The sequence below is a fragment of the Echeneis naucrates genome, chromosome 1, assembly GCF_900963305.1.
Source record: "Echeneis naucrates chromosome 1, fEcheNa1.1, whole genome shotgun sequence".
Lineage (NCBI taxonomy): Eukaryota > Metazoa > Chordata > Actinopteri > Carangiformes > Echeneidae > Echeneis > Echeneis naucrates.
In genome coordinates this window covers 3,049,219-3,077,018 of record NC_042511.1, presented here as the reverse complement: position 1 = coordinate 3,077,018, position 27,800 = coordinate 3,049,219, and the positions used below count along the sequence as shown (strand labels likewise).

The 27,800-nt window shown below is 40.9% G+C and overlaps 3 protein-coding genes across 3 annotated transcripts in view; 2 read left to right on the top strand and 1 right to left on the bottom strand.

Moving 5' to 3' along the window:
- The window catches only part of fam20cl (family with sequence similarity 20 member C, like), a 31,922-nt gene extending 26,628 nt beyond the window's left edge, over positions 1 to 5,294 (top strand). Inside the window, exons 8-10 of the mRNA XM_029503615.1 lie at positions 4,549 to 4,630; positions 4,740 to 4,799; positions 5,021 to 5,294. Of these exons, the coding sequence (XP_029359475.1) occupies positions 4,549 to 4,630; positions 4,740 to 4,799; positions 5,021 to 5,294 (416 nt within the window). The remainder of the gene's footprint in view (positions 1 to 4,548; positions 4,631 to 4,739; positions 4,800 to 5,020) is intronic.
- Positions 5,295 to 6,737: 1,443 nt separating this feature from the next.
- baiap2l2b (BAR/IMD domain containing adaptor protein 2 like 2b) lies at positions 6,738 to 14,473 on the top strand. The gene is made up of 15 exons (XM_029497385.1): positions 6,738 to 6,863; positions 7,065 to 7,140; positions 8,042 to 8,128; positions 9,120 to 9,181; positions 9,901 to 9,972; positions 10,409 to 10,498; positions 10,617 to 10,748; positions 10,852 to 10,901; positions 10,943 to 11,060; positions 11,853 to 11,955; positions 12,110 to 12,317; positions 12,708 to 12,773; positions 13,192 to 13,537; positions 13,680 to 13,723; positions 14,379 to 14,473. The coding sequence occupies exons 1-15, from the start codon at positions 6,810 to 6,812 to the stop codon at positions 14,452 to 14,454; spliced, it is 1,584 nt and encodes a 527-aa protein (XP_029353245.1). The 5' UTR covers positions 6,738 to 6,809; the 3' UTR covers positions 14,455 to 14,473.
- A 1,543-nt stretch (positions 14,474 to 16,016) lies between these two features.
- On the bottom strand, positions 16,017 to 17,369 carry pvalb7 (parvalbumin 7). Its single transcript, XM_029497387.1, has 4 exons — positions 17,309 to 17,369; positions 16,900 to 17,029; positions 16,671 to 16,780; positions 16,017 to 16,042 (listed from the first exon to the last, which is right to left on the bottom strand). The coding sequence occupies exons 1-4, from the start codon at positions 17,367 to 17,369 to the stop codon at positions 16,017 to 16,019; spliced, it is 327 nt and encodes a 108-aa protein (XP_029353247.1).
- Positions 17,370 to 27,800: the final 10,431 nt, after the last annotated feature.

Sequence of the window (27,800 nt, the reverse complement as noted above, 5' to 3'; positions counted from 1 at the left end):
TAAGCTGCCACTGTGATTGTGGCTATTGTACCGTTACGTAAAACATCACGAAAGGATTGGGCAAAATCTGACTTGACAGAGTATAATGTAATTATTTTTGTGCTATTTTTTAGCTGGTTTTCATCATCACACTGTATATAATCTTGTTTTAGGATACTTTAATGGACTACATCCTGCAGTCCGACTGCTCACTACTCCAAAACAGCGATTTTCAAACCCACATCACAGTTCATAATGAAGCAATGGAGAAACTACAGAGTGAGACCCAGCAGCTGAGCGAGGAGCTGGAGTACCACGAGGCTCTTGTTGCCCCCCTCTGTCAGTTAGTGAAGTTGGCTGCTGCCCTCTACCAGACTCTGCAGGAAGTGTCCCGCCTTTCACCCGCCTACCACTTTTCCCTACATGGCTTCATTGCTGTTATGAAAGAGGTCTTCATTGTGAAGGGCAGGCCATTAGTGTCGTACGCCTCCGGGAAAGTGCCAGAGGGTATAGTACCAGAGATTACAAACAAAATGGCTGCCAAGCTGCTGTCCTATTACAGACCTTGTCTCTTCAAAAGCCATGCTGCTGTCCTGAAGGTGCTGGTTTCTGTGGCTCTGCTCCAACACAACCAGCTCTGTTCTGAGGGTGAGAGGTCAGCCTTCCTCAGGGGTCTACAAGACACCGAACATCCTGGAAAAAAAGCGAAACTCTGCACCACTCAGATTTCCTCACAGTCAACAACTTCTCTGCCCAGCTGGATCCCCCCTGATATCCATCCTGAGCTCTTCTGCTTGGAGAGGATCCCAACCTTTAGAGGCCTCATTTCCTCACTTTTGAATTCCCCCATGCACTGGCAGGAGTACCTGCAGCTGCCTGCCTCCACTGTGGTAGGCCGTGTTCCCTGCCGCTCTCACGCCCATCTGTCTCTGCTACAGCGAGCTCTCCTCTGGAAAACTATGCACCCGGACTGCCTTGAGGAACTAGCTGATGTAATAGCTGCCTATAACCTGTGCTTGCCTGGACAGACAGTGGGATCCGAGGCCCCTCACACTGGGAACCCAGACTCCCTCTCAATATACCTTTTCAAACATGAGAGGCCCATCATTCTTGTATTGCCGAGTCCGAGAGGAGATACTGGGACAAGTATTCAGCCTCTTTGCTTGATAAACAAATTGGCAGAGTGTGTAGCAGAAACAAACAAGGTAATAAAAACTGCTTTATCTAAAGCTCATGGCTTTAACCTTAGTACATCAGTATGGTGCTTGATAGCTGCTTAAAAACATCTGTTTTAGTTACAGGTGAAAGTCAGCTCTTTTGAGGCTCTGTGTGACAGGAGGGTCATCATCTCCACACTGGAGAAGGCTGTTAATGATGGCAACTGGTTTGTTTTTAACAACTGTCACCTGTTGGAACGATGGGATGATAAAGTAGAAGCACACCTCAGTCAGCTGACGTCCTCTGTCAAAAGTTAGTGCACTTTAAAGAGTATAGCTATATTGAATTTCTGGCATTCACAATAATTCACAGTTATGACCCAGTGTTACTGTTGATACATCTTTCTGCCTGCTGAATGCCTGTTGCACAGAGGACCAGTGCCAAATTCACCCGTGCTTCCGGTTGTGGTTTATAACTCAAGAATGTGCCTTATGCCAAATACCAGGTACATCTATTTTCTTGCTGTGAATGCTCTGGGCAGGTTTTCCCTCCAAAGTCAAACACCTTAACTTTTCCTTTTTCCCACTCCCCTCTTGCATTAAGTTTGACATATTTTTTAATGTAGACCACTAGTGTAATTATTTACATTTTATGAACAAATTACTCAAAATTGTTTTTCAGTCAAAGCTTAAAGTACATTTATGTTTTTCTCGCTGCCTTTTTTCTCTAGACACTGAAATGAAATTTTGTCCATTTGTAAATTCAAATAATGTCTGTGCATTTTACTTTTGGTCTGAATATATTGTTGATCATAATGCCAATCATCATCATCATCATCATTATTATTATTACTGTAATTGTAAAACAGCGGCAGTGCGAATGAGTGCCCTTTCTCTGGTCTGCGACTCTTCCTGGGATCTGAACGAGGAGCTGAGTTGCTCCTTGCAACAGCTGGCGTCCAACATACAATGTCAGTCACTGTCTGGTGTGACAGCGGATAATGTGGACTTCATCCTTCGCTGTGCCATCTTCCACTCTGTCTTACTCCAGAGGCAGGCCTATAAATACCTTGGCCAGGGGAGGATCTACAACTGGTGAGTAGATCAGCCCATGTACCGTTTACTGTGTGCATGATGGATTAAGAGTCTATGCTTGTGCATGTTGCTTGTTTCTATTTCAAAGGAATCAAGAAGACCTACTGGCTTTGGTGGATGCGCACAATTGCATTGCCAGTCTCTGCCATGACAAGATTAAAGCTTTACAGTACATAGCAGGTGAGACAGCATTAATATGTGAATCTGTCTCTTGAGCTTGGTTGCTTTATGTGTGAACCATGTTGTACTTTCATTCATAGTCAATCTAGTGCATGGTGGCCATGTGCTGGACTCTGCAGATTTGGAGGTGGTGGAAAGCGTGGCCAAGACCTGCCTCAGCAAAATGTCACCTCTGTGGGGCAGTAGGCCACACATCCTCTCAACTATCATCACCGGCCCTGGCCAATTTGGTAATAAATGACTTTCCCATCGCTCTGTAGTTTGCATTGTGTAGCCTACATCTTACAGGCTAACTGCTCAGTGTGAACTGGAAGAAGCTGCATCAATCAAGGAATTGTTTCTATCACTTTTACATTTTAAACATTTAACTATTTTATGTAGAACAGCTTCCACGAGTCTAGCTGTCTAAATCATCATAAAAAAAAAAGTAACAGGGAACGCAGACATGAATTAGAGTCAGTAGGTGTTTCAGTTTGTCAGTTATACATGGATTGATTTCGGCCATGCTTCCTGTTTTGTCCCCAGATTTGTCAGGACTACTGCAGACTTTGAAGCAGGGTCTTCAGGATTCACAGACGACGAATGACTCTCTTGTTTTGGGTTTTGGAAAGGATATCACAGCTGAGATGATGACGATCAATAGCCGCAATTTGATCAAACTACTGAGGGCCTCCCAAACTCCACAGGGGATAGTGAGGAGTGTCTACACTCAGTTAAACCAGCTCTCCATTATGCCATCATACAGCCAGGCCAGGGCCAGACTTCAGGCTCTGAAGAGTTACCTCACGAGCAAGAATGGCAGCAAAGTTACAAATGCAGAAGCTGTTTCTCGCAGTTTCCTATGTGACTTCATCCGGGATGAGTGGGATGATCTCATTGGTCTGGTGTCCTCACTCCTCTCACAGCTTCAACAGCCCGTTCAATACAGCACGCCAACCTTTGCTTCCCTTCTCAATCTTACTGGCTTGTCTCGCTTAGAGAAGAGGGCAGAGTTGCTCAGTACTTATCTATGGTGCTGCAGATCATCAGACCGGCCTGAGGGATACAGACTGTCTGCTTTCAGAAATGCCAGAGGATTTCTGGTGGCCATGATGAGGGAGGCAGCTAAAGTGAATCGCAAATATATCAGTGATGTAAAACTGCATTTTCAGGTAAATCAAGTAATCTTGGTAAAATGACTGTTCACCCCATGGCTGATAATTACTCTAATCATCTCTGGCTCCTGCAGGATACATACTTATAGTTGTCTTGTTCCTACAGATTCTGACTGATAGCACATGCCCAGCTACACTTCCCTCAGATGCTGTGTATTTGTGTGGCCTGGAGCTTAGAGGTGCATCATGGGATACACAGCATGGAGCCCTGCAGGACACAGTCTCTTTGGAGCCATGCTCACTGCCTCTTGTTTGTGTCAAGGCTCAAGTCAAGGGCACAAACACTGCCAAAGATAGCTCCCGTTATGAAAGTTTGACTTTATTGGACAGTGATGCTTCTCAGTTAGCAATCTACCACTGTCCACTCTATCTAGTGGAAGAGCAGGAAACAGGAAACTGGGGGCTGGCTGATGTCAATGTTATTACTAAGATCCCCCTTCATGCCAGACTCAATCCTGTGCTGTGTAGTTTGAGAAGGGTGAGGCTGGTGAGCATGCTCTGACTCAACCAGCCTGGATTTATCCGTCATGATGCAAATACACCGATGCAGCAGAACATGATCTTCTTATACAGATACATATCATTAACACTAATGCTGAATTTGTGAGAAACTGTACTTGTACTATTTTTGGTTCTATATTATGTTTTGTATTGCTCTGAGTGTGGTTTTTCATTAAAACTGTAAAACATTGTAACAAAGGCAGCATTTTGTCCAATTTAGCTGAAGTTCTCATTTGAGCAAAATGGGATGCAATCTGTTGGAGGGTTTTTGAAATCTCACATAAGTGCAGATTGAAAGGAAATATAAATATGTGTTTTAGTTTCCACACAAACACAAATACACGAAACATCCTCAAAGCTGTTTCCTGAAAAACTCTTTTGCAAAACTAGAAAACAATAACACAAATGACAGTAATTTTGTGGTTTGATGTATCAATGACTACTTCGTGTTGCTGACTGAATATTTCCTTTTCATACCATAGGCAACATGGACAGGCACCACTATGAGACTTTTGAGAAGTTTAACAACAACACTTTCCTACTGCATCTTGACAACGGGAGATCGTGAGTATTTTTATTACTTTCAGTGTTATGTAATCTTCATAGTAGTCTAATGTTTGGTTTGATCGCTGCAGTTGTGACCTTACTGACTCTGGGCCTCTTCTTGCTGCAGATTTGGGCGTCACTCCAAAGATGAACCATCTATCTTGGCTCCTTTAGAGCAGTGCTGCAGGTAAAATGTGAACTCAAAGTATAAACATCACTGCCCCTGTTTTCCTATTCACTCCACAGTAATACATTTCTGTAGTTGTATTCATTTTAAAAAATGGAATTTGTGTAGTTCAGAACTGGAAAGGTTTGCTGATGCCATGATGGCCTACCTGTACATTTCCAGTGAAGCCGTTTTCTCTCCCCTCTCTTTCCTGCATTTCTTTTACTTTGATCTCTCTCTAGAATCCGTCTCTCCACTTGGCTTCGCCTACAACTTCTGTCTTCGCCTCAGTATCGTCTCAGTGATGTTATGCGTGCCTCGCTCTCCCACGATCCCCTTCACCGCGTGGCTCCACTGCTGTCGGAGCCCCACCTCACTGCTCTTGATCGGCGATTGAAAACTGTGCTGGAGACTGTAAGTCGTTGCCAAAAGCATCAGAGCAAAGATGGTGGGGGTGATGAAGTCATCTTTGATGACCTTGCCCGGTTGAAGGACATCTTCACTCCTGCTGGGTAAAGCTTCCTCACACCTCTATCATAAGATATTAATGTTCATGGTTCCACTTGCATTCGCAAAACAGTGACAACAGTTACATTAATGTTGGTAAGTGAGACACAAGGACTTAAATGGGGTCATATCCTGTTACAATAGAGCATAACGATATATAAAAAGGATTAAACATGGCGGAAGTGCTAAAAAATGTTCACAGCTACTACTACTACATGTCTGTATTGCCCCACAGACAATTGTTCTTTCTAGAATCTCATGTCACCTCCAAAAAGTTACCAATCTATATTAGCTTGTCATTGAAGTTATTATGTCACTGTCTTTATGGAAGGAGTTGTTGGAAGTTTAGGCTGATGTTTAGTTACAAATGAGAACAGCAGTAAGAAATATTAAAACTATAAAAACCTTTTGAAGTGACTCTTTCCATTTAATTGAAAAGCTGATGTGATAACCGCAAAGTGTACATGTGGTAAACACAAAATTGGTCTTGTATGCATACTTTCATCACCATTATGACTCGATATGCAGCTGTTGTAAATGTTTTCCAAAATTACAATTAAATAACCTCTTAATTTGTCTATTCATTGCTTTTTCCATATTTGAAATACCGGCCCTGTTTCGTTGTTATTGAGCACAAACAGCTTGATAAAGGTTGATTGAAAATGCTGGTAAAACAATTGGTTATTTTCTATTATTTGAATCACTATTGTTTAGTTAAAAAATCAAACATTTAGGATGCTTACATTTATTTTTTAGATATTTTGGAACCTTGAGAAAATGTGTTATAATTCAAATTCATATAATTATATTTCTTCTCCATGGAAAATAATGAAAAAGATCTTAAAGTTAAGCAGGTTCAGTGGAGCCCTGTGTGGAATAAGATAGAAAACATCAGAGGCAACTTCTAAATTTTGAATCGCACTATGGGTTGTTTTATGAAACTCTGTCTTCACCTTGCCTCTCCTCTTTGTGACTAACAACTAGTTAGAGATCATCCCTTTCATGTGGATTCAGTATCATGGTGTATTTGATGGACAGAGAGGGTGAGTGTTATATTCTTTTCATGGTCTTGCTGTGTTACAGGGGTGCAGTATGTACTGCACGAGAAAAAGATGAATCTGTTACAGGTCATTGACATTTTCCACGTAGAGTTTGAAGCACTGGAAAAAAAATTGTATTTAATTCCACATGATTACCTCACATGTACCTTTTTAAGGCTTCAGTCGGTTTTCCACAGCCCAGGTACTACCTTAGGTGTGAGTATACGTCACAGCTAGTTGGGCAGCTGGCTGTCCTCCTCCTTGATCAATAATTTACTAGCTCATATCAATGGCACCTACTCCCTTTTCTCTTCCCCCTACTCACTTGCTCTTTCCATGAAAACAGCTGATGACACTGTCTAAAAAAAGGGGCTGAGGTTTGGCTGGAAATACAGACTCTGTATAGAAGTGTGCTCTGCTTCTGACATTTATTCTTCAAGACTTTTTCTGTTTGAAGTTCATTTTTCCCTTATAATTGATCACTATGTCTGGAGCCAGCAGTGAGCAGCTGCACAGATCAACTTTAACTGTCTATTCGGTGAGTTTACAGCAGCTCCATGTTTAACATGTTGTGTACACGTACATTGTTATACATCATTATAAATGGAAGGATGTTAAAATGTGGTGGTTACCACTGTAGCGTTTATCAGAATTAGCTGTAATGTTTTCTTCTTTCGGCATGTTGGTCTGTTTTTGTGCATATGTGTGTGTTTGCCTCTGTCTGTGTGTGACATTATAGAACCTAATGGAGCAATTCAATCCAGGCCTGCAGAAGCTTGTTGCCCTAGGAAACAGCTATGTGAAAGCTTTCCAAGGTGAGTGGGCTTTTTCAGCAACAGGGTGGGCACACGTGTCGGTAATTGAAGAACGTTTATTTGAAATAGACAAACATAGACGTTTGCCTAGAGCTACTTTTTGTCTGTGCTTGTTTTATGAGAAGATGCCCATTTTTCTTTTTGAATTTTCAACAATTAGCAGCATCTTGATGTTGGGCATGGCAAAGTAAATGTGTAAAAGGGGTACAGTCAGTTCCTTAAAAGACAATGTTGAGGCACTATATCATCCCAGTTGATATTGGTGCAATCGAAGATGAGGAGTGGTGAATTAATACTGTTTAATTAGACATGAGTTTTACAAAAGAAAGAAAGTAATAATTCTGCTGTAACTAAATCTACAGTGTTCTCTACTTCTTCGTAGCATTGAAAGATTTCAGAGGTCACACAGGTCAAAATTATCCATCTCATTGCATAAAGATAAAAAGAAAATATTTCAATAAAAATTAAGTTTAGATTTCACTATTGATGACAGCCGGAAGCAGAATTCAAAGCTGTTTTATTTAAAGTGTCGGGCACCAACGTTTAAAGCAGCACCCCATTAGTATGTCTGACCTCACTAATCCTTCCTGTCTATGTCACTCAAATCTTTATCATGTGTGTTACATTGGTAATTGAGTGAGCAGCATGTATCATTAATGCACTTCTCTGCATGATAAACCAAGAACAGTCTGCCATTCACAGGGCAACAAGGCTGTGTGGTAAAAGTATACCCACTGGCACACAGGCATGCCTGAGTGAAGTGAATGAAAGCAGAATTGATTGACACAATTAAGGAGTAGTTTATCTGTGACGTTACTCTAAAGCAAATCGGGTTATAATTTTTAGTCTAAGGTTTGTGGTATAATTCCTATATTTGTTAATGCCTGTGTGTGTACCACAGCTTTAGCTGTTTGCAGCGAGGCCTATTTCAGCGCTGTGGCTAAGATGGGTGACCAGGCTCTTCATACACTTTCATCTCGCTCTCTTGGTGAGTGTGTGCTTGTATGTGTAATTGATTACTCAGCTTCTCCGTTACAGGTTTACCCTTAATGTATTGCCTTCATTATAGAAACGAAATTGCCTTCTAGAGACCATATGGTCTATCAAGTTCATGTCAAACTCAATCATGCTGCCACACATGAGATTGTAAAATGCTACACACACTCAGTAACCTTAAAATTACACCCTTTCTTCCTCATTCCCTTGTTTTCCTGTGCATGTGTCTGTGTGTGCACAGTCCCGAGTGCATGCATGACTGCTTTTTTTCCACCAGGCTCACTTTCACTCTGACCCAGGGGACGTGCGAAAGCATTGTTCGTTGTCATTAGCAGTGTGCTAACGCTTCCCCATTGACTTTGTGCAGACTCGTAGCTCAGTGCTAGCACACAGCAGATCACATGGTTCTGCTAAGTTGGCTAACTGAGAAGGTCAGGGAGCCACAGCATGACCGGGGGCCCTATTGAGTGACGGCCCCTGAATTATAGATGGGACAGTCTTTCAGCTGCACTCAATTCATTAGTTCAACCACAGCCTAAGGCATTAGCCAAGGCCGGAGGCACCCAAAAGAAAAAGAGCTTGGCTAACTTTCCACGATGGTAGCAGTCCAAATATGTTGGATCAAAAGAATATATAGATGACCCGAGTGGTGTTATATTGTGTTGAAGTTACCGGTCAAATTACTGACGCTCCCATTCAAATGTTTCGAAATAGTTGTTTGTTTTTTTGTAATAGACATGAATGCAAGTAAAGTGAGTTATAGACTTAAAATCTTTATTTTCCAGAGATTTAATTTTTTTTTTATTTAATAAATTGTTTCTGCAAGTGGAAAAGTTATTGTCCATCCCACTTGATAACATCTTCAGGAAACAAAATCCAATTTAATATAAAACTGTGGCTGTGGGTTTTTGATGTGTGCACTGTTCTGGTCCACAGCTTGTCTGTCGAGTCTCTCATCAACTCTCAACTTTTGTTTTGAACAGGGGATGTCCTGATCCAGATATCAGACACACAGAGGAGACTCACTGCTGAGATGGAAGGAGTGGTCAGCACACGTCTTAAGTCAATACTGAATGTTACTGAAACGAGGACACAGGACCAGAACAGTCTTAGCAATGCTAAATATTACAGCTTAAATGTTTTCATAAGGATGATTTTAAATGGTTTATAATCGTACTTGCTGAGTTACACTTGAATAAATGAAATGCACAATAAGTTATTTTCCAAGGGTCATTTTGCTAAAACAGATATTAGATAACAGATAACAGATTATATTTTCACCTTTACCAGAAATATACAGCATTGACATAAAGCACATATTGTTGTACTATCTGTGATAAATTGCACTGCAATTGTGTGAAACGTAAATATAACTATAATATTTAACAAATAACCCAAAACATTTGAAATTGGAATATTCAATAAAATACAAAAGCTCAAATGTGGACATGATCACTTCTGATGTGATACAAGCCAGTTCATCAAAGATAAGCTGAACAGAATAACCTTTGGAAGAGCAGCTCCTGCTTCCACTCACTGCCTGTTTAAAATTCATTGTGCCATTTGAACCATTTCCCTTGATTGCAGCGGCTTTGCTGATGTGAATAAACAAGATGTTGGCCTGAGGACAAGGCATATTTGCATAAATATTTAGGCAGGGAAAACATTCAGCCTAATAGTGTATGCTGAAGTTTGAACAAGGAGACAGTTTCCATACTGACATACTGCTACATCACAGGGACATTGTTTTTCTTCCTTCCTCAGTTCCGGTGGTTCCAGATCGAGGTTCTGCAAGCCATGGAGAAGAATGTCAAGTTGGATGAGGAATACATTGATGTGAGTTTTCAGACGGGGAAAAATGTGTCCTATATCTTCTCTTTCATTCTCAGCACCAGATTTTGTAATGTATGGTAACTATTGGGTCAAATATAGTGTTACCACTATTTTTGTTTTGTTTTGACTGATTTGTTTGGCTCAACAACAGGAACCACTAAAAGTGCTTCAAGTGTATATGTAAATGTTGAGTTCTGAATGTCTTGTAACTTTATAACCACTTCTTCATAACTCACTCACTCACTCTGGTAAAACAGACAAATGAATCCTCAAGTTGTGATTGGCCAACTCTGATCTGGACCTCAAATGTGCTGTGTATGCTATTTTGAGCAGCTTGGCAAACCAATCAAGACCAAATCCTTGACTTTCACCTCACCTGCCCATGGAAATAAATTGTCAACAAGATTTGGAAAATGTATTTGTGTGTCCTGTGCTGCAGGGGAGTCGCAGAGTGTATGAGCTGGAGGTGAGGAATCAGGCAGAGGCTTTGGAAAAACAGCTCAGACGACGATCCTACAGAGACTCATTGGTACACAAAATACACATGCATACATATAAATCCTATACTTATGATGTACATAGACATAAATGCTTGTTGTATTTCTGTATCATTGTGTATGTGAGTATGGTCCACTGTGTGTTTGTAGGAGAACAGTGAGTACATGCTGTACCTGAGGCAGAGCCAGCAAGAGATCCTCAAAGAGGAGGAGAGGAGGTATCGCTTCTTGGCAGAGAAACACTGTGGCCTCACTCAGTCACTCCTCTTTCTAATCAACAAGGTGCACACACACTTCACACTCGATCTCACCAACACAGCCCCCATTCATGACCAAGGTGTTGGGCTCTCTAACATTTTTACTCCAGCAATGTGAAATCACTTAGATACTCAAATATCTTAGAGTCACATCTACTGAAGAGTTTCTATACATTTTGTTTCTGCCGGGTCAGGTTGAGAGTTAAAGTGCTAACCTCCAATCTGCTTTCAGACCGGAACTTCTCTTCAGCAAAAAGCTGATGGATGGAAGGAGAAAGTCAATGAGACTAGAGGGTCCAGACCTCGAACTCCCACTCATTTGGACCAAGAGGCACAGGTATCAACACTTTCCCTGCTTTAGTCAAATATTTTTATCCAATGGAAACACACTGCCTTGTTCAATTACCATTCTGTACACTGCCAGACTGTGAAGAAGTTTCAGCTCGGCTTTACTGCAGTAGTGTCTGAACTGAGGCTCAGTGATATGATTTATGGGAAACTGCTCACCCTGTTATGTTCAAAGTACTGTAAATCCTCAAAAAGGCAAAAGGGCCTTTTTATTATCTTCAGAAACGGGAACAGGACTTTAACAAAAAAAATATATTATTTGAGACAGCCATTCATTATTAACACCACTTATCCTTATAGGCTTAGAAGGGGGCTTAAGCCAATGCCAGCTGACTTCCGACGAGGGAGGGGTACACCAAGGACAGGTCACTAGTCCATCACAGAGCTAACACACAGAGACAAACAACCATTCAAGCTCTGATTATAATATCATTGTAAAATGAATACTTCCTGTTGCTCCTGCTTTCTGCCAATGCTTTCACAAGTCCTAATTATTTCTGTGGCTGAGTGACTATTTAATAGTCACTTTTTTTTTTTTTTCACAATTTTTTTACTGTAAAATATTAATAATTTAGTTAGTAAATGGTAAGCTATGCTTTGCACACATTAAGTGTAAATGGATAGCAAATGGTGTGCAGTTTCAGCAGTCTCTGTGACTCCAATTCCAACTTCTTTGTCATGTATCTGTTGCAGTTGACATTCAGCTCTCCACTAAAAGCAGCAAACCTTGTTGTGCTAGTTTTCACAGCAGTTTTTCTACCTGTATGTTGTCTTGTACCAGCTGCGAGGATCAGTGAGCTCCCTGCTGCAGACGGTAGCCAGGGATGAAGACATGTCCTGGGCCAGGAGGGAGCAACAGGCACTGGGCAGAGTGCCCTCCAGAGGTGGGAGGTAGACAGTACTAATCACAAATTCCTCTGATTTTATTTTTCAATTCCATACTAGTTATATGGCAAACTAAATTAAGTGAATTGAGTTTTATTTCTATGTTCCATTACACTTCTTTTGCTCATTCTCTGATATTTTTGGCGCCTCCAGCGCCATCTCCTATCCCCAGCCGCTCTCGCTCCAGCTCGGTGGGGGAATCTCTGGGCCTAGGAGGAGGGAGAGCCATGAGAGCCATAGTGTCTCACCCATCATCATCCAACCCAAAGCTCCTACCCTTTAACAGGGGAGAGACTGTCACTGTGCTGGTCCAGGAACCACGCAATGGTTGGCTTTACGGACGCACTGACAGCAGCCTGCGGTAGGTAAAAGAGTAAAAGACTTATTTGTATGAATGCAGGTGCAGAAACGAAAGACTTATGGGTTTTCACCAGTTTCTACATTTGCAGTGAATTATCCGTGAATACATCAGCAACAAGAAGAATAAGAATCTGACCGTGAAGCAATCTCCCGAGACATAAACTAACTATGAGACATAGCCGTCAAATTCCTACAGAAATTGAAATTCTAATACTTTCCTACAAAAAAAATATAATATTTAATAAATACAACAGAATAAATACTATTTCGACCATTCGGAGAAGTAAAATTTGTATAGTAATTCTAAAACCTGTTCTTGCTACAAGGACAGAGGCTTTATTGAGAATGAGTTGTTCTATTGCCTCTTCAGCATCTGCTTTATCTCCTCCAGTCAGGGCTGGTTCCCTGCTGCTTATGTGGCACCTATTGAAGAATTCATCAACACTTTAGCCACAAGGTACGAATTACTGTCAGTCTGAATGGGTGACTGTATATAAAGATTGATGACATGACGGCTCACCTGAAGTGGCTGGCTGCTGTATTGGACCCAAACCCCATCCTCTGAATGTCAGAGGTCGTCCATCTTTATATACAGTTTGCTGATAGGTACAGTACATGTAAGAACAGAATATTTTGTATTTTGGAAACAATTCATCTTGGTGGTAAAGCGGCCTGTTGCAACAAACATGTGACAGGCTGACATTGGATTTACTGTAGACTCCAGATTTTGGCCAGCATTTGATCTGTTGAAGTGTCCTCAAGCAAGAAACTCAATATATAACAGGGGCACAATGCTGTATTAATATTTAAGAAGCCCATAAATGGGAATGGATGATCAATCTCTCACTGTCAGTATCTGCTCCTTTGACTGTCAGCGGTAGTTCACTAAGAAGCCACAGTATGAACAACCTGCTGGACCCCACTGACACCCACACTGACCAATTGGAGAGCAAGAATTATGGAGATATCCCGCCTCCAGCCACGCCCGACCGCAGAGCTTCTTTGGACATCCGGCCAATCTCTCCACATCCGGAGAAGAAGGCTGAAGCATTGGCAGAGATAAAGTTGAGTCAAACTAAGACTTACAATGAACACCCACCTCCACCTCCTCCACCACCGCTGCCTCCTTCGGCTGGTCAGAATCTCAGAAGGGGCTCTGAAGATTTCAGATCGATCTCTCCCCTCCCTGACAAGAAGGGCGAATCAGCATCTGATGTCCAGGTACCAAAGATTTAACACTTTTAACACAAGAGAATTAACTTGCAAAGGATGGTATTTTTTCCTGCTTTATATAAAGTCACTTTGGTGCACTGATCCTATCTAACTATGTTTGGTTGTACCCATTCGCAAACCTCTTTTTTAGGTATTATCACCCCACGGGCCACCAGAAAACCCCCTGTTTCCCAGGTAATTTTCAACAAATATGAAGAAAAATGTTTTTTTCCCCCTGGATTCAATGTTGAAATCCAGTACCTTTATATTCTGAAACATTATCTATTGGGCGATCAGTGTTGTATCCGGCCTGATTCCAAACCAGTGTCCATGAATCACTGATGAGGAATCTGAAGAGCGAGTGAGGTGTAATCCTAGCAGTTGTCTGGGATTAAGTGAACACTTGAACTGTGCTGTTTCAGTATAAAGAAATTTGCCAACTACATTTTGTTTTTTACATTTTGAGTTTTTTGAAGGGGGTGGTACAACAATGAAGACAGCTCAAAATAATAAGCTTCACTCTTAAATAATGAATAATTAACACAAATGTAAAGTCAGAATTTAATTATTTTGGCTAGATTAATCTACGTATTGTTTAAGTTTCCCACCGTTCCAACATGAGCCCTCCAACAAATTCGAGTTCATTTAAAAAATGCTGGACCGTTGAAGCATGCTCACTAGCTACAGTCAAACATTAAAATCATTTCACTGGCTTCTGGTCTTAGTGGTGTTAGTTTCCCAAAAAATAGTCTGTTCATTTGTGTGTGTGTGTATACGCTTTATTTGTGTTGACAGGAAGCAGTTGACTATGAGGTATTGTGTAACATTTTCCATCATGCTGTCATTTCAGAGGCACAAACCCATTTGCCACTGTTAAGCTTCGGCCCACGACAACCAACGACAGATCCGCTCCTCAGATCCACTGATCCATCAGCACTCATGCAGGCTGGGTTTGTAACCGACCCAGCCAGATTGGGTTGTGGAGGCAGGATATGCATTTTTGTTTCTCGAAAATGTCATGACATATTTGAAATGTGAAGTGTTTGAGCCAGAAGGGCAGAGGAAAGTTTTGTTTTTTTTTTTTTGTTTGTTTGTTTGTTTTTTTGTACAGTGGACCAAAAGTATAAATGCGTTACATCTAAATAATTAAATATCAAAGTATGAACTTTTAAAAATACGTATTTTACCAACACTCTGTACAGCATTTAAGTTTTAGCTGAAGTGATTAATAAAGTATGTAAAGTAAGGACATTTTGGGAAATATGCATATTTGCTCTTTGGCTGAGAGATAAATGAGAAGATTGATATCACTTAGAAGACTCTCTGTTAAATATGTAGATACATGTGGCCTTTGGTCAGCTTAGCATAAAGACTGAAAACAAGAGGAAAAGCTGTCTGGTGGTAAGAAATCCTCCCACCAGCGGTGTTCACATTTTCTTACCTCCGCATATTTTCTAATCTTTATGCTAAGCTTAGATATTTGGCTGCTGGCTTCTGTGACATATTCAGCTCATAGACAAAATTGCTGGGGCAAGTTTCTTATCTAAATAGACAAGTTTAGTAGATAACCACACTTCCCATATGTTGAACAAATTCTTTTCACCGATAGTAAAAATGCAATATAAAAGAAATAAGTATAAAAATGTAATCTATTCCAATCCTCTATATCAATGATCCCATCTCCAATGTGATGGTAATAGATGTCCTTCTAATTAACCCTAATTAATCCCATATTAGCTGTTCTGTTATTGTGACATTTTGATTGTTCGATGCTCTATACTCTATACACTATACTAAATATACTATACTAATATATTTAACGTTTTGTGTACGTTGTGAGTAACAAAAAGTAAAGAGACAGTTATTACTCAACATTTTTTTATTATCATTTCTTACTGAGCTCTTTTCTCTCTTCACAGCTTCTTACATATCATTTTATTTACTACATCATCAGATCGGAGGCAGGGAGTGAGGAGGAAGAGGAGGGATAGAGGTGAGGTGAGGGAAGGTGGATGAGGAAGAGTGGGAGGAAGGTGATTTGTGAACATCTACATGTTAAAGTAATCAGACAAAATGCACAACTTGAAATACACAGAGGAAGGAAATTAAAATTTAATAAGTCTTCATTACATCTACACCATCTACAGCACTAGTTCCACCTGATTTGAGACCACAAGCTATCCTCATGAAATCATCAAGAATGATTCTGAAACTCATACAGCGTGAGTGATTAAATATTTATAAAAAAAAAAAAAAAAATGAAAACTTAAATGAAACTGGTGCCTATTATGCCTGTTGTGTTTCTCCTCGTGGGAGCTCCCAGTTGGACTCTCTCTGGCCATGTTTCGTAGAGAGCAGGCCTGGTCTGACTCCATGCTTGGTGTCCAGAAGGAGGTGAGAGGAGTTTGGAGGCGGCGGTTACAAAATATGAATGCAGGGACGAGGAGGAGGAAGAAGAAGAAAAGGGAGAGGGGTGTTCAGCCAACCCCTACTCATGCACCATTGCCTCAAATTCTGGAAAAGAAACGTGAAAGTGATTTAAAAAAAAAAAAAAAAGAAATCACAGATGATGTGACACATAAATCTACAAACAGGTCTTTGGTCGTCATAAGAAATATCGTCTGTGTAACTACAGTTTTAATAGAGCTAATTCCCTCTGCCACAGAGCTCAGTCTTGGAAGTTTTCATATTTTAGTATTCAGAGATGCATTAATTTCACTTTTTTCTTGACAACTTCAGAATAATGTCTCCAGTGTAACTCTTTACCTCATTTCAACGTCTATATTACACCGGGAGATGTATAACATAACATGTTCAGGATTTATTCAATTTTTTAGTTTAAATTAGTGCTTTGATCCAAATGATCAAATAATACAGTTTCGGGTTTTGTAAAATTTATCAGAGTATTTATGTTGAAATTGACTTGTTTTAACTGATTTAAATTCTTAAAAACTTGTTACTTTCGATTTACTGAAACTAGCTGTTTTGCCGCAGCAACAGCAACATCCTCTTTACCAAATTGAAATAATCTTTTGAAAAGTTTCATACATGGCTTACAGTAATCTCCCTGGAAGTTACTGTCAACCTTATTTACTTTCTCTTCTTTTTATAATATTAAAAACTATCATATGCTTCCTCTTACCGTCAATGCCGATCTTGCCGTCTCCATCTTTGTCTGCTGCATGGAGGAATGCTTTTGTCTCAGCGTCAGTCAGATCCCTGCCTTCCTGGGAGAAGCCCTTCAGGACAAACCTGAGGAAACCACAGAAATCGTCACTGTGGGATGGTGTTAAATGAACAAACAGGATGTATGCTTTTTACAGTCCAGTGGACTTGGCTGTCCTCTTTGTTTTTGTGTGTCTGAGCCTCACTTGAGTTCTTCCTCCTCTATGAATCCACTGCCATCCACATCCAGGACCTGGAAGACCTTCTTGACGTTCTCGGCTGACATGGCCTTCATCCCCACCATTTCAAAGAACTTTTTAGGATCGAATGTTTCCGCTTCAAAAGGTAAAAGCACAAAAATCAGAGAGTCACTACACTGCTCCAGCTTCTGCCTTCATTATTAAAGCTGAATGATAAGACCAAGGGCTCAGCTGTAGATTCAATCAGGATTGCACAAACAGAAGTCAGGTTGTTTTCTCAGTAACGCCGTGTATCTGGATTAAAAAGATAGAAATGTCTGTGCATTTACTGACTAATTATCTGTAACTAACTTCTGGAACTCTGTATGTCTGTTTCTGCTGAGAATACCACGTCAGCTCCACAGAGGTTACACACCTGCAAAGGCATCAAGAGCTTTCTTGATCTCCTCAGCTTTCAACAGATCTGTCATCGGCATTTTGTCAGCTGGAGAGAGAGAGACAGAGGGGGACAGAGTGGACACACAAAGTACGAAGTAAGAATTGAAAGAACATCATTTCAGGGAATTGAGTGCAGGGGTGGGAGCCCAAGAGTCAAGGATTTAGCTGAAAAACTTTAAACTGCTGCCATTATGTTCTGGCCTTGTGATGTTTAAGAGATAAATTAGAAGAAATTTTAAGTCAGTCTGTTTATTGGAGGAGGCGTAGTCGTAGAAGTTTTTTGACCCAGATGGACCTGGTGGAATGAGAAATGTATTTTTTTGTTTTTTGTTTTTTTTTTTAAGGATGACCTCAGTGGCTTTTGGTGCGGAGGATGTGTTTAAGAACCATAAAATTAAACTTTGACATGTCTGGATACATACAATTCCACATACATCCACAGAATATGACAAAATGCAGTAGCCCCCTAAAAATTATCAGATATTAGTGACCCCGTCTGTTGGAGGTTTACTTTTGGCTGCCTTGAATAGCTTCTGATAAATATTGTGTCTTATTCGTGCATGGATACAAAACATATGTAAATCTAACAGTGTGCCAGTATAACACACTGCAATCTTAAGACACAGACACACAAACACGAACTGAAATGTAGCGACAGCTTTAGCTCAAACTACGTCATTGTTGTACTCATTCTCCTGTTTGCCCAAAGGTTAAAGATGTGTATTTGTCTCCTTGGTTGCGGCACAATGCAGCAGGCTCTATGCGGCACTAGGTGTCACTGGGAGCTCTCGGCTCTTAGGCTGCTTGTTGAACAGTTCTGGGAACAAATGTCAAGCCGTCAGACAGATGTTTGAAGATGTTTGAAGCTTGTGTGTAAGAGATCTGAGCTCCCGTGTGTCTGACATCTTTTTAAGTGTGCCTCTGCCTGTGTTTGTGTTTCCAGTGTGTCATAGTGCTGAGTGTGAGGACCCCCTTTCTCTGTAGTAGTTGCATTGGTCTCCCTGCAGGTTGTATTGACTTGACCTCAAAAATTATCTGCCCTCCCAGACTTAAGGACAGAGTAAGAGAGATTACCATCTAATTCCTCTCTGTCCAATCGTTGACTTTCTGTGGTGAAAGCTTAAAAAGTAATTAAAATTAGTCCCCATATGTCACACCTAAGGCCACCATACATAATTTAATCTTCACAATAAGCCGCTGTGGCACATTATTCTGAGTCTTGATATCCTGTCCGTGTTGTTACTCAGACAGCATGACATACACATCTCAGTCATCACTGGCCAGATACTCTTTACAGCCCTCAGCCTAATGCAAATAACAGATGCTGTCACATCCGTGACACAATGAGTGAAACCCTTTTCTCGGTACATTCTGAAGTGTAAAAAACTAAACAAAACAGCAATGCGGACAGAAGGAAGGCTGCTGTGATGGATAACTGAGGGTATGTTTCAACACCAGAGCCTGTCTATTCATCAGCTGACAGACCCAGGAGACCGAAAGTCAGTTTTTGCCCGTTAGTGTGCTAAAAATAAACACCAGAAGTTGCATATTATTTCCTCAGCAAAGTGGCTTCAGCTCTGCACTCCCAGTCAAACTTTTTCTTGAAGCAGGCGGGAGTGTAATACTTGGAAGAGTAAGTCAACAATGTCCGTGAAATAATGCCCTATAATAGCAAAAATAGATTAAGATTTTAATTCTGGCAACAGCAGTCAGCAATGGGGTTATGGAGACTTGTATTTTATTAAACGAGGTTGTCTCATAAAGCATCTGGGCCCATGTCTTGAAGAGAGGCCCAGTCAAATAGTAACAACAATGAAAAACATACACAACATGTATTACTATAAATACTGCGGTTAAAGTCATGGAGCAGATTAGAAATGCCTGTTCGACCCATTAGGAGCCCTCCTCTGATTATTTTATCTAATATAGACTACTGCAGTGCAGAAACCGATAACAATGCGACCGATCAGAGCGGGCAGGAGATGTGGAAAACGCACAAACAGAGAAACAAATAAACAGCAGAAATGTGTTTAGCCTCCACTGATGATTATTTCTAAAATGGTTCCATTAGTTTTAGTGCCATATTCAACCGTATAGATGTTGATTCTTTTTTAAATTTCTTTGAGACTAGGTTTATAGGTTATTAAAAATAAAGGAGTGAAGTTATTGTATTGAATATATTTAGTGCACCATTTATTCATTGTGTGTTGTGTGAGTTTTTCTTTTCAAAGGACTATTCTCTGCTACCACATTTAGTTTTCCTCTTCAGTCTTACCTGAATGAAGAAGTGGGTGGATGCACCTGAGAGGAGAGAGAGAAAGCACGGGAGGAAAGGTGTTGGAGAAAGAATGGAGCGGAGAGAGACAGGTTGGAGATGAAGGTAAGTCAGGGAGGGAGGATACAATAAGACTTTAATAGCCTCTTAAAAACACAGTTACCCCATATACCTTGGCTCACGTCCCAGTATTCCCAGTCCACGTCTCAGTATTCCCAGTCCACGTCTCAGTATTCCCAGTCCACGTCTCAGTATTCCCAGTCCACGTCCCAGTATTCCCAGCCCACGTCTCAGTATTCCCAGTCCACGTCCCAGTATTCCCAGCCCACGTCCCAGTATTCCCAGTCCACGTCCCAGTATTCCCAGTCCACGTCTCAGTATTCCCAGTCCACGTCCCAGTATTCCCAGCCCACGTCCCAGTATTCCCAGTCCACGTCTCAGTATTCCCAGCCCACGTCCCAGTATTCCCAGTCCACGTCTCAGTATTCCCAGCCCACGTCTCAGTATTCCCAGTATTCCCAGTCACCGTCTCAGTATTCCCAGTCCACGTCTCAGTATTCCCAGCCCACGTCTCAGTATTCCCAGTATTCCCAGTCACCGTCTCAGTATTCCCAGCCCACGTCTCAGTATTCCCAGTATTCCCAGTCCACGTCTCAGTATTCCCAGCCCACGTCTCAGTATTCCCAGTATTCCCAGTCACCGTCTCAGTATTCCCAGCCCACGTCTCAGTATTCCCAGCCCACGTCTCAGTATTCCCAGTATTCCCAGTCCATGTCCCAGTATTCCCAGCCCACGTCTCAGTATTCCCAGCCCACGTCCCAGTATTCCCAGCCCACGTCTCAGTATTCCCAGCCCACGTCTCAGTATTCCCAGCCCACGTCTCCATATTCTCTGTTTTCAGAAAGGTAGGTATGGGGTGGGGGGCATCAAGATGTGACACACACAACGTTGGCCCGTGTTTGTGATCACTTTCTCTGCAGCACTGACAAATCAAACACAGTCCTATTAATAATAGCACTCCATCTGAGTGCCCTCCGTCCGTATCTCCACACAGGTCTTCCCTCTTTGCCTGCCTGGCCATCTGTTTCTTTTGTGTTTTTACTCTTATCTGCTTTGATTTATTCTGTAAGCCCCACAAAGCCTGCGTCGTCTCACTGGCGCACAGAAAGTTTGGAGATGGGTGATTTAAGGTGAGGCCGAACCACAGTTTGACAGTATTGTAGTGTTACTGTAACTTTCCTGCCAACTTATTAACAAAGAGTGACATGACGTCCCTTTAGAAAATCCTTCAGAAATTTCTTATTTTCGCCAGAGCTGCAGTTTACCGATTTAGTTAACTCTTTTCAGCTCGTTTCCATTAACAACATCTTTGTCCATGTTTCACAAACAAATGCTGTGCTGAACAGTGTACTCAGATAAAGGTAAATATTTCTATGACTCTGACTGTTGCTTTGTGTTGCTGAATGTGGAACACCTGCTAACACACTTGGCATAAAAACTTGACAATAAAGTTCGAACCCCAACCCGAACCCAAAGGTCGTTTGCTGCAAGCAGATAATTATAAGCTGTAGTTATTGTTTTATTGATTGGCTCAACAACAACATGAGGACTTCAAACACATACTGTACATAAAGATGGATCTGCCAATGCTTAAACCTGCTCTTTATCTTATGACCATCAGGGGGTGACTCAACTTGTTAGAAAATAAGTCTGTTTCAACTGAAATCTATGGGAAAATGGCCTTATATCTGATTTGATTTAGTACACCAGCAGGTGTTTTCTGTCTTGTCTAATTGTCTTTTATCTCTCATATCTATCACTGGCCACCACTGAAATAAGATGACAGAAAGGTCCCACATGCCAAAATCTTAACACACGCACGCACACACACACCAAACTTATATTGAGCTTGCAGGATGGGTTCAGGTCTGGTGAACCTGAATGTTCTCATCTCTCTCCTTTACCTCAAACAACCTGTGCTTGTAACTTCCTTTCCTGCAGTGGCTCTCCTTTCATCTCACCCTTTTCCTAATTTCCTCTTCACATCTCCTCCCTCCACACTCCCCCTTTCCAAATCTAACACATTTTCCTGTCACCTATTAATCTCCATCTCATAAAGACCTGACTGCTTGTATGCCTCCCTCAGTTTTTCTCTGCCTTTTATTTGCTCATCTTGTTAAGAGATGTCGTGACTCATCTTTCACAGAGTTAGTCGGAACTCAGAGATTAAAACTTTTCATAAATTTATGATAGGTGCATATTAGAGAGAGAAAGAAAAAGAGCACTTGAACTGTTACAAGGCAACAGGTCACCATCTCTTTTATTTTATTTTTCCATAATTCATAGCAGACATGCTTGAGCATGGGCTTACTTAACACCTTTAAATTAATACTGGCTGTTTATTCTTCTTTAATATTTTAACCACAAGACCTTCAGTCACCGCTAATCAACATCAAAAGTTTATCTGCATTTTAATTCCACTTACCTCCAAACTTTCTTGAAATCCTTGGACATGTTTAGCTAACGGCCTGCAACATCAACTACAAACATTTAGACTTATAAAAAGTAAAACTATTTTGAAAATATGATCATGGGAACCACTGGAAATGGCCTCTTAGTGACAGTTTGTCTGCCAATACATGCTTTCTGTAGTTATATTTAAGTTAAGTTTAGGCATCTGAAACTACATTTACGACAAAGTTTAGGTTGCAAACCAATCGATGATGACTGTTCGGATTCATTAGGAAAACCGCGGTGTCCTCGCTGCCTCCAAAACTATATCAACTCCTTCAGGTCATTAGTATTATGACTTCCTTCTTAACCAAAGCTCCGGTTACGTAAACCTGAAATCCAACCTGCGTCTTTTCCTTGCCTGCCCATCAATAATCATTTAAAACACTGTATGCATTGTAAGGCTGACACATAATGCTTTCTCATTAGAAGCCAAGAATAACAAGCAAACTACATTTCAGAGACAAGGGGTCTGAATGGGTGTTGTTCAACTGCACCCAACATAAAAGAAGGACAAATGAAATGCTTGTGCTCTCTCTGTTCATGTCCTGTGCTTACCCTCTGTCCTCACAGTGCCCTGTCTTGACTCTGTCTTAGCTTTCTCTCCTCTCTTGAATTACCCCTCCATCAGCACTTTGCAGCATTGTAGAAGGATGAAAGAGGGAAAGGGCAAAGTGATGAGGATGACACGTTGTAATGGGGAGAGAGGGCCACAGGAGAAAGTTAGAAAGATGCAGAAACGTGGATGGATTTAATTTAAATGAAATGCTGCAGTAAGCGGGTGGAGGCGAGTCAAGGGCAAGACTGAAGAAAGGAATAGGGCACTAATGGGCTGATGTAGGAGTTAAAATGTTTTTAACACAGAGAAAGCAGCATAAACAAGTGACAGGCTCTGGGAGAAGAAGAAAATGTGCTGTTGCTTATACAGTACTTATTTTATCTTTTAGTGCGCCTGTTCAAACATTATCAACCAAACGTATGAAATTAAAAAGACCGGACAGTGAAAAGACAAATAAAAAGGTGGGTTATAATTGTAATTTTGACTTGAGAAAAGAAAGTGAGGAGAGCGTGGCAGAGATAGAAAGAGTATGATAGGAAATTAAGGTTAGTATTGACCATCCTGCTCCAACTTGCTATTCAGGAACATATGGTGCATTTATTACAGCAGCGAAACAAACAAGGCCACGTGTGTGTATGTGTCTGCTTGGGTGTCGATGTCACTGGGGTATCTCGTCTTCACACCCAAAGATTAGTAGATATTAACTGTAAAAATAACACAGAGGAGCCCAGAGACTGTATTGACAGCGGGGGGGGGGCATCTTTCTGTTTCTACATCTGTACCTATATCATGTATTTTTCCACATCTTAGGAGGTGGCTGTTTCCCTCAGGAGTTTGGTGGTCCGTTGATGAGTCACTTTTGTCTGTCTGTGCTAAGTGGACAGTGGTCCAGGATACAGACGCTGGAGGTTTTGGGAGTAGGACAGTCAGAGTTTGACTCTCAAGCGTGAGAAGTGTTGTGTATCTAGTTAGCACACGTTGGACGGCTGAAGTGATGCCATCTCATACAGAAAGTTGTCTGTGTGTGGAGGTTTTGAATGGACGCATATTATGTCAGTGCATATTTCTGTTAAGTATTTACTTTAGCTGTTGAAGAATTGGGGAAGTAATCCGACCAATATTTAATGGGGAGCCTCAAATAACAACATTTGTTCTTCAAATAGTCTTTGATTTGGACAGTCAGGAAATCACCTTCCTAAGTTTAGTTGCTCATTTTGGTGACTTCAACACAAAACCACGCACCAACCTGATGATGTACAGTAGAGTGGGAGAAGGAAGCCCCTGTGCTTGGCACATGGACAGCGCTCCACTGCAGGCAGTAGTTAAGGTGGTATGTTCGGTGCTAATTTTATGGCTGGTGTCTGTGGGAGTGTGTGGGAGAGTTTTAAAGGAATGCACCAAGTTGTTGGGAGTTTGGCCTGCCATGCAGCCAAACTGTTAAGTAACGAGACACCAAATCTTCTTGTTGTGCTGCTTGTTTAGTAAGCGGCGTGGCGGTGTGATTGGCACAATTCCTGCAATGAGAAAATTAGACCTTAATGTATATAAATGTGGGATGAGATTCATTTATTCATTTATATGATTCATTTATGGCTACAACCTCTATCCTAAAATATTAATTAAGTTTTTCAGCTATGACATAAAAAATCCCTCGAGCTTCAGACAAGCTGCCCGTATCACATTTTATGTCTGGTTGTTACGTTTTATAGACAAAAGCAAATTAATTTCACAATGATGAATACCGTTTAATGAAATCAACTTGATTAAACATCAGGTCACATACAGTGGACTCCAAAACTCGGAAGAAACTTTGACCAAGTTAAAGCCACTTTCAGCCTTAAATTACTAAAACTACCACGTGTTTTCATGTTTTTGCTCTACAGTATCTGAACAGTTATAATCTGGGGTCTGCTCAGCATGTACCGTCATTCTGTTTCATTATTCTCTTACCTTTCAAAAGTCAAGTATGTTTGACTCATGCAGATGGTCCGATTTTGTGTAAAAGCAGTTCATTTTTCCCCAAAGTGTTAACCAAGCAACATTGTATTTCCCCATTGTATCGTGACATTTAGCTGAGGCTTCTGCTTCGCTTCACCTCTTCCCCTTTCTGATTTCCTTACATCGTCTCCAGGGTAGCCAGTTGTCAACACGGTGATCACAAGGCTTGTGTAACACTCCTTGTGTTTCAGTGCTTATGGATGTACCTGTCTAATTACTCTTTAATTATATTTCATCAGTTTTGACACGTCATCTTTCATACAAATACACATTCACAATCCACAGATTCTCTCTCTTACGCGCACACAACACGCAAACACAAACACAGCGCACACAACTGGGAACTCCAGCAACTTGCCTGACCTTGAAGATAAATACAATCTGGAAAAATGTTTCTGTAATTCACGTTATTCAATTCGAGCAGCATTTCAAAAGATTATTCTGAAGCTGCATGAAAATAGATGTGAAGTCAATATGTTCTTCACACACTCTCCTCTACACACGTCTATTGGACTCTCAGTTTGGAAGTTTTTACACAGTCGCTGACACATTATTTCTCGTCTTTATATAACAAATATATTTTTCACGCCTTCGCAGTTTTATTCTTCGTACACCGTCTCTTTCCACTCTATCTTTTTTTTTTTTTTGGATACTTCTATATTCCTATATGTTTAGTAATAGTTTTAGTTTACGCCAATCAATCACAAATCACAACCCTGAAATATTTAGGTAGAGGCTTTTTACCTCCGTGAAAACAGCAAGTCAAAGTCAGGGTAAACATAACCCTGTCGAAACAACCCTGAACTCACCCTGTCTGACCTACTGAAGCATCTAACTGACGTAATCTGTGTACGCAGCCACTGGTGCAGCGATTCACAGCAAACATCAGGCAGCCATGCAGCGCGGAAGCTTAAAGTGGTGAAAAGTAGACTGTGACAAATCAGATGGATCACGACTGATTAGAAATGTTAAAATACATCAGTGAAATACTCTGCACATCTCGCTTCATCTCAGACGATCTCCTCTCTCTCTCTTCCTCAGTTCACCACATACGCCTCCAACACTGCAACAACTTTGCTGACATCTAGTGTTACAAGATTTAATCACTTCAGCTTTACTACCTTGTCCCAACTATGTTCCGCTGCGTTTATCTCTACAGCCATTTCCAGTCAAGTGTGTTTACTCACGAACATGAACTACAAAGGAAAGGTGAGAGGTCAACACTGAGTTATATGATTGTGTAAAGGGCATGTGTGTGTCTGTGCAGTGTTATTGATTTCAAGAATGTGCTCTTTGCTCTTCAGGTGAGATAAACGTCGAGACAGGAGAGGAGGAGTGTGTGCATGCGCTGCAAGAAAAGAGCTGACTTTGACTGAATAAGTGGAGGAGACAGATTATCTCCTGAACGTGGCCTAAAGGAGCAATTTGTAGGTTTGACTATGGCTGCTCTGCCATTGTTAGCGTTATCAGCTGTGTAGTCACCAGCATATTAATATGTATTGTCTTGCAGTCATAGTGATTGTCAAAGTTGAGTGACAATCAAAGCAGAATAGGCTCTAGTATTGTTATCAGTTTCCTGTCAAATCACACAGCTGTAAGCAGGTAGCTTTTTGCAATAACAACTTTATAGTATGTACTTACTCGTTGTGTTTATCCCTTAATGCGGGGTTAGACTGACCCCATTACTGCAGTTACAGTGTGCTCTTGACGGCAGGTTCTCGATGTAACTGAGCTACACTAAGGCAAAAAGAGTGGGTGGGTGAGAAACACAGCCTGCTTTTTATACCCTGATTTCCCGCCTGTATATTTCAGGTCTGGAATAATGAACCAGATATTGTTGTTCTCTTCAGGACTGCGCTCAGACATGACCGTGCCAAGCAGAGAGAAAAAGCTGCAGCGAGTAATTTAAATATTCAAAAGCAGAAAAAAGAGATACTGATTATCTGCCACATTAAAACTTGTTTGATAATTAACCACTTTGTTTAGCTGCCAAATCTCTAATTAGACTGCGGCCTAACTGAACTGCCATCATTATATCAACCATTAATCATTTACCATTGAAATAGGCTGTACTTTGTACCAGTGCCCAAGTCTAATCCCAACTACTTCAATCATCAGCACTATATCAGGTGTGCACGTCCATGTCATTGATAATTAAAAGGATGTCATCCATCACAGAGCATCATGTTTATTTGGTCCAGATTGTATTGAGTTATTTATTCTAAAAGATTAAATATGTCAGTAAATATGCGTAAAAAGTTCCATTGAGTCTTCCTTTGTTATTGACTCAGTAATCAATAAAGACATTAAGTTAACAAACAATTCTGCTGAAGTCAACAGCTTAATAGTTAATAAACAATACCCAACACGAATAATCGCAGAATAACTGCATACAAGTCCACAAGCTGTAAATGTGTACAGCGTGGCCTTTTTATGACCTCGTGATAACAGCGGCGCTGAATGATAGTTGAACCGCACGTATGGATCCGTGTCATCATAAATGTAAAGGATGGGCTGAGTCACAGACGATGTGCCGCCGGTATCAACGCTGAGAAATGTTTATAAAATTCTATCACTAATGAAGGAATGCTTTAACACCTCCTCACAGGAGGTGTAAACATCAAGTTGTATCTGAACTCAGCGACAACAACCTGTTCCATTACAGTCAAACTCCTCCACTCCACATTCAAGCTATAACGCTAAATTAGAACAGCAGATAAATAACGCAGCCTGTCGGAGAACATGACAGAATGTGAACAGAATGGAAGCAAAATGGTCTGCTTGAACATTTTTGAATGTACGATATTGTATAGTTGATGTCTCATCCCATTCAGCCACGGCTTTCACTCACAAACTGTTTTACTGTTTAGTTTTCTTATAAGATGTTTAGAAAGTATTCTTTCTGTGAAAGAAGTTCCACAGTATGTTTATTTATGCCTTTGTTACTGTTTCACTTTTGTTGTCACGCTGCAGTGAACTCTTACGCCGGAGTGTACTCCAGTACTTCTACATGCTAAAAGCCTTTACACTGATCAGTCGAACAGGAGCTCTGTGAAAAAAAACAAACAAGCAAACGTTTTCTGTCACAGGCTGAGGTGGAGGCTGGAGTCATGATCTGACTTTAGG

Bases quoted from the DNA above. Each gene is read 5' to 3' on its own strand.
- baiap2l2b (XM_029497385.1), top strand. From the start codon at position 6,810: ATGTCTGGAGCCAGCAGTGAGCAGCTGCACAGATCAACTTTAACTGTC. The intron at 6,864-7,064 runs GTGAGTTTACAG...GTGACATTATAG, and splicing joins CAACTTTAACTGTCTATTCG to AACCTAATGGAGCAATTCAA. The intron at 7,141-8,041 runs GTGAGTGGGCTT...TGTGTACCACAG, and splicing joins CTATGTGAAAGCTTTCCAAG to CTTTAGCTGTTTGCAGCGAG.
- pvalb7 (XM_029497387.1), bottom strand. From the start codon at position 17,369: ATGCCGATGACAGATCTGTTGAAAGCTGAGGAGATCAAGAAAGCTCTT. The intron at 17,030-17,308 runs GTGTGTAACCTC...TACCTTTTGAAG, and splicing joins AGCTCTTGATGCCTTTGCAG to CGGAAACATTCGATCCTAAA. The intron at 16,781-16,899 runs GTGAGGCTCAGA...TGGTTTCCTCAG, and splicing joins ATAGAGGAGGAAGAACTCAA to GTTTGTCCTGAAGGGCTTCT.